The 3,159-nt window shown below is 38.1% G+C and overlaps 1 protein-coding gene across 1 annotated transcript; it reads left to right on the top strand.

Moving 5' to 3' along the window:
* Nucleotides 1-401: 401 nt before the first annotated feature.
* LOC146674591 (GTPase IMAP family member 5-like) lies at nucleotides 402-1,396 on the top strand. Its single transcript, XM_085401093.1, has 2 exons — nucleotides 402-1,030; nucleotides 1,375-1,396. Exons 1-2 carry the CDS (start codon nucleotides 414-416, stop codon nucleotides 1,394-1,396), a joined length of 639 nt encoding a protein of 212 aa, XP_085257219.1. The 5' UTR covers nucleotides 402-413.
* Nucleotides 1,397-3,159: the final 1,763 nt, after the last annotated feature.

Genomic DNA, 3,159 nt, shown 5'->3' with positions numbered 1-3,159 from the left:
AGATAAATAAAATTGAAGATAAATGTCCCATGAAAATATGACTGGATGGTGCCTTAAGAATATTGTGAGCAAACTGTAAAATGTTGCACCTAGCCATGCAGTCTCATTTAATAAGGACACATAACTTTTGGGATTAATTATTTATGAATCATATTAATCTACTAACCAGACTACATTAAATATTTGATGTGAGTAATGTTTAGTGCCCTTCCTGAAGTAAATAAATTAATGAAATGTTACATAAAATTTAACAAAACACTGTTTTGACCACAAAGCTTTTGGTCAAGTGTTGTCAATGTATGGATGAACTTTCAGGGCCCTGAAGTTGGGACTTTCACAAAGACTTTCTTTGGGCCAAGCATTATATTTTCTTCTAATTCATTTTTTGTCTTCACTTCCTTCCAGTGGAAAAAATGTACAGGATTGTCCTGCTGGGAGACAGTGAAGCTGGGAAAAGCAGTCTAGCAAACATCATATTTGGAGAGGACATATTTAAGGTTGACAACACCGAATGTCAAACTGAGTCCAAATCTGTTCATGGAAGAAGAATTACCCTGATCAACACTCCTGATTTCTCAGACACAGGTAGATCAGAGGAGGAGCTGAAGCCTGAAATACTGAGGTGTATCACTGAGTGCACTCCAGGGCCTCATGTTTTTCTCATTGTGCTCAAAGTGGAGAAATCCACAGAGCAGCAGCAGCAGGCCGTCATTGAGAAAATAAGCCAGTATTTCTCAGAGGAGGTTTTCAAATATGCCGCAGTTGTCTTTACTGAGGATGGACCAGACTCAGATGAAATGAAGATCAAACAGTTCATAGATCAGAATAAATATCTGAGTGATCTGGTGAAGAAGTGCAAGAGCCAGTACCATCTCTACAACCAACAGGGTGATAACATCAGCAACCAGTCCAAAGTTGCAGAATTGCTCAACACAATAGACCAAATACTTAAAGAAAATAAAGGAGAGTTTGACATTAACAAGATGTTGCCCCAAGGAGACCCCTGCAATAAGGCTAACAGCAGTGGATTGTGGGATATATTGACCAACTTTGCAAGGCCTGCAGCAGAATTGGTCGCAAATGCTTTCTTTAACCCAACCCCTGGAACAACAACTGAGGCAGAGGATGAAAGCAATAAACTAGAAAGAGAAACAGAACAAGCAGGAAAAGGAAAAGCAGAGGAAAAGACAAAAGAGACTGAAAAACATGAAGAACCAAATGAAACGGGGGAAGAAATAGAAAAAAAACAAGCTGCACTAGATGCAAAAAAAGAAGGCCAGCAAAAAGAGCCAAAAAAAGGAAAAAATAAAACAAAGCAAATAGTAAGCAATGGATTAGATATCATGCTGACTGCCTTATTTGGGATCTTTTTAGCAGCAGTAGTCTTGGGGGATAGAGTGGCATTCACAATAGGAGTCATAATAGCAATACTGTTAGTAGCATGGATGATGCCAAAAATAAACAACCTACAAGAATGGGTAATGAAAGATACAAGCAAAGTAGCAGAATGGGTAATGCAAGAAAAAAACAAATGGGTAATACAAAAATTAAGCATAATAGTAGAATGGGTAATAAAAGAAGTAAGCAAACTTGCAGAATGGTTAAAGCAAAAACTAAGCAATTGGGCAACGCAAAGGATGATCAAAGTAGCAGAATGGGTAATGCAAAAAGTAAGCAAAGTTCTGGAATGGCTAATGGAAAAAACAAATAACATAGCAGAGCATGTAATAAAAAAAGTAAGAAAGTGGGTAATGGAAAAAATAAACAAAGTAGTAGAAGGGGCAATGCAAAAAATGAGAAAAGTAACAGAACTGGTAATGCCAAAAATACACAAGGTAGCAGAAGCGGTCATGCCAAAAATAAGCAAAGTAGCAGAGGTTGGTGGTGGATTAGTTAGCAATGTGGGTGCTTTATTTGGCTCCTTTTTAGGGTTGGGGGGAACAATATTAGGGGGTGGAGCAGCGATAACAGAAGTACTGAAAACAGCACTCCAAATAGCATCGGACATTAGAGCAGTAGGGATAGGACCATGGATAAAGCAAAAACTAAGCAAAGTAACAGAATGGGTACTGGAAAAAGCAAGCAAAGTAGCCAAACTGGTATTTGAAGAAATAAGCAAGTGGTTAATGCAAAAATTAAGCCCAGTAGTAGAATGGATGATGCCAAAAATAAATAAAGTAGCAGAATGGGTAGGTGTTGGAGCAGAAGTACTGAAAACAGCACTCGAAATAGCATCAGACATTAAAGCAGTAGGGATAGGACCATGGCTAAAGCAAAAACTAAACAAAGTAACAGAATGGGTAATGCAAAAAGCAAGCAAAGTAGCCAAACTGGTATTTGAAGAAATAAGCAAGTGGTTAATGCAAAAATTAAGCCCAGTAGTAGAATGGATGATGCCAAAAATAAATAAAGTAGCAGAATGGGTAGGTGTTGGAGCAGAAGTACTGAAAACAGCACTCGAAATAGCATCAGACATTAAAGCAGTAGGGATAGGACCATGGCTAAAGCAAAAACTAAACAAATTAACAGAATGGGTAATGCAAAAAGCAAGCAAAGTTCTGGAATGGCTAATGGAAAAAACAAATAACATAGCAGAGCATGTAATAAAAAAAGTAAGAAAGTGGGTAATGGAAAAAATAAACAAAGTAGTAGAAGGGGCAATGCAAAAAATGAGAAAAGTAACAGAACTGGTAATGCCAAAAATACACAAGGTAGCAGAAGCGGTCATGCCAAAAATAAGCAAAGTAGCAGAGGTTGGTGGTGGATTAGTTAGCAATGTGGGTGCTTTATTTGGCTCCTTTTTAGGGTTGGGGGGAACAATATTAGGGGGTGGAGCAGCGATAACAGAAGTACTGAAAACAGCACTCCAAATAGCATCGGACATTAGAGCAGTAGGGATAGGACCATGGATAAAGCAAAAACTAAGCAAAGTAACAGAATGGGTACTGGAAAAAGCAAGCAAAGTAGCCAAACTGGTATTTGAAGAAATAAGCAAGTGGTTAATGCAAAAATTAAGCCCAGTAGTAGAATGGATGATGCCAAAAATAAATAAAGTAGCAGAATGGGTAGGTGTTGGAGCAGAAGTACTGAAAACAGCACTCGAAATAGCATCAGACATTAAAGCAGTAGGGATAGGACCATGGCTAAAGCAAAAACTAA

This window comes from Rhamphochromis longiceps, linkage group LG3 (assembly GCF_057381845.1).
Source record: "Rhamphochromis longiceps isolate RC_006_pf linkage group LG3, R_longiceps_female_GT1.1, whole genome shotgun sequence".
Taxonomy (NCBI): Eukaryota; Metazoa; Chordata; class Actinopteri; order Cichliformes; family Cichlidae; genus Rhamphochromis; species Rhamphochromis longiceps.
This window is presented reverse-complemented; position numbering and strand designations above follow the sequence as displayed.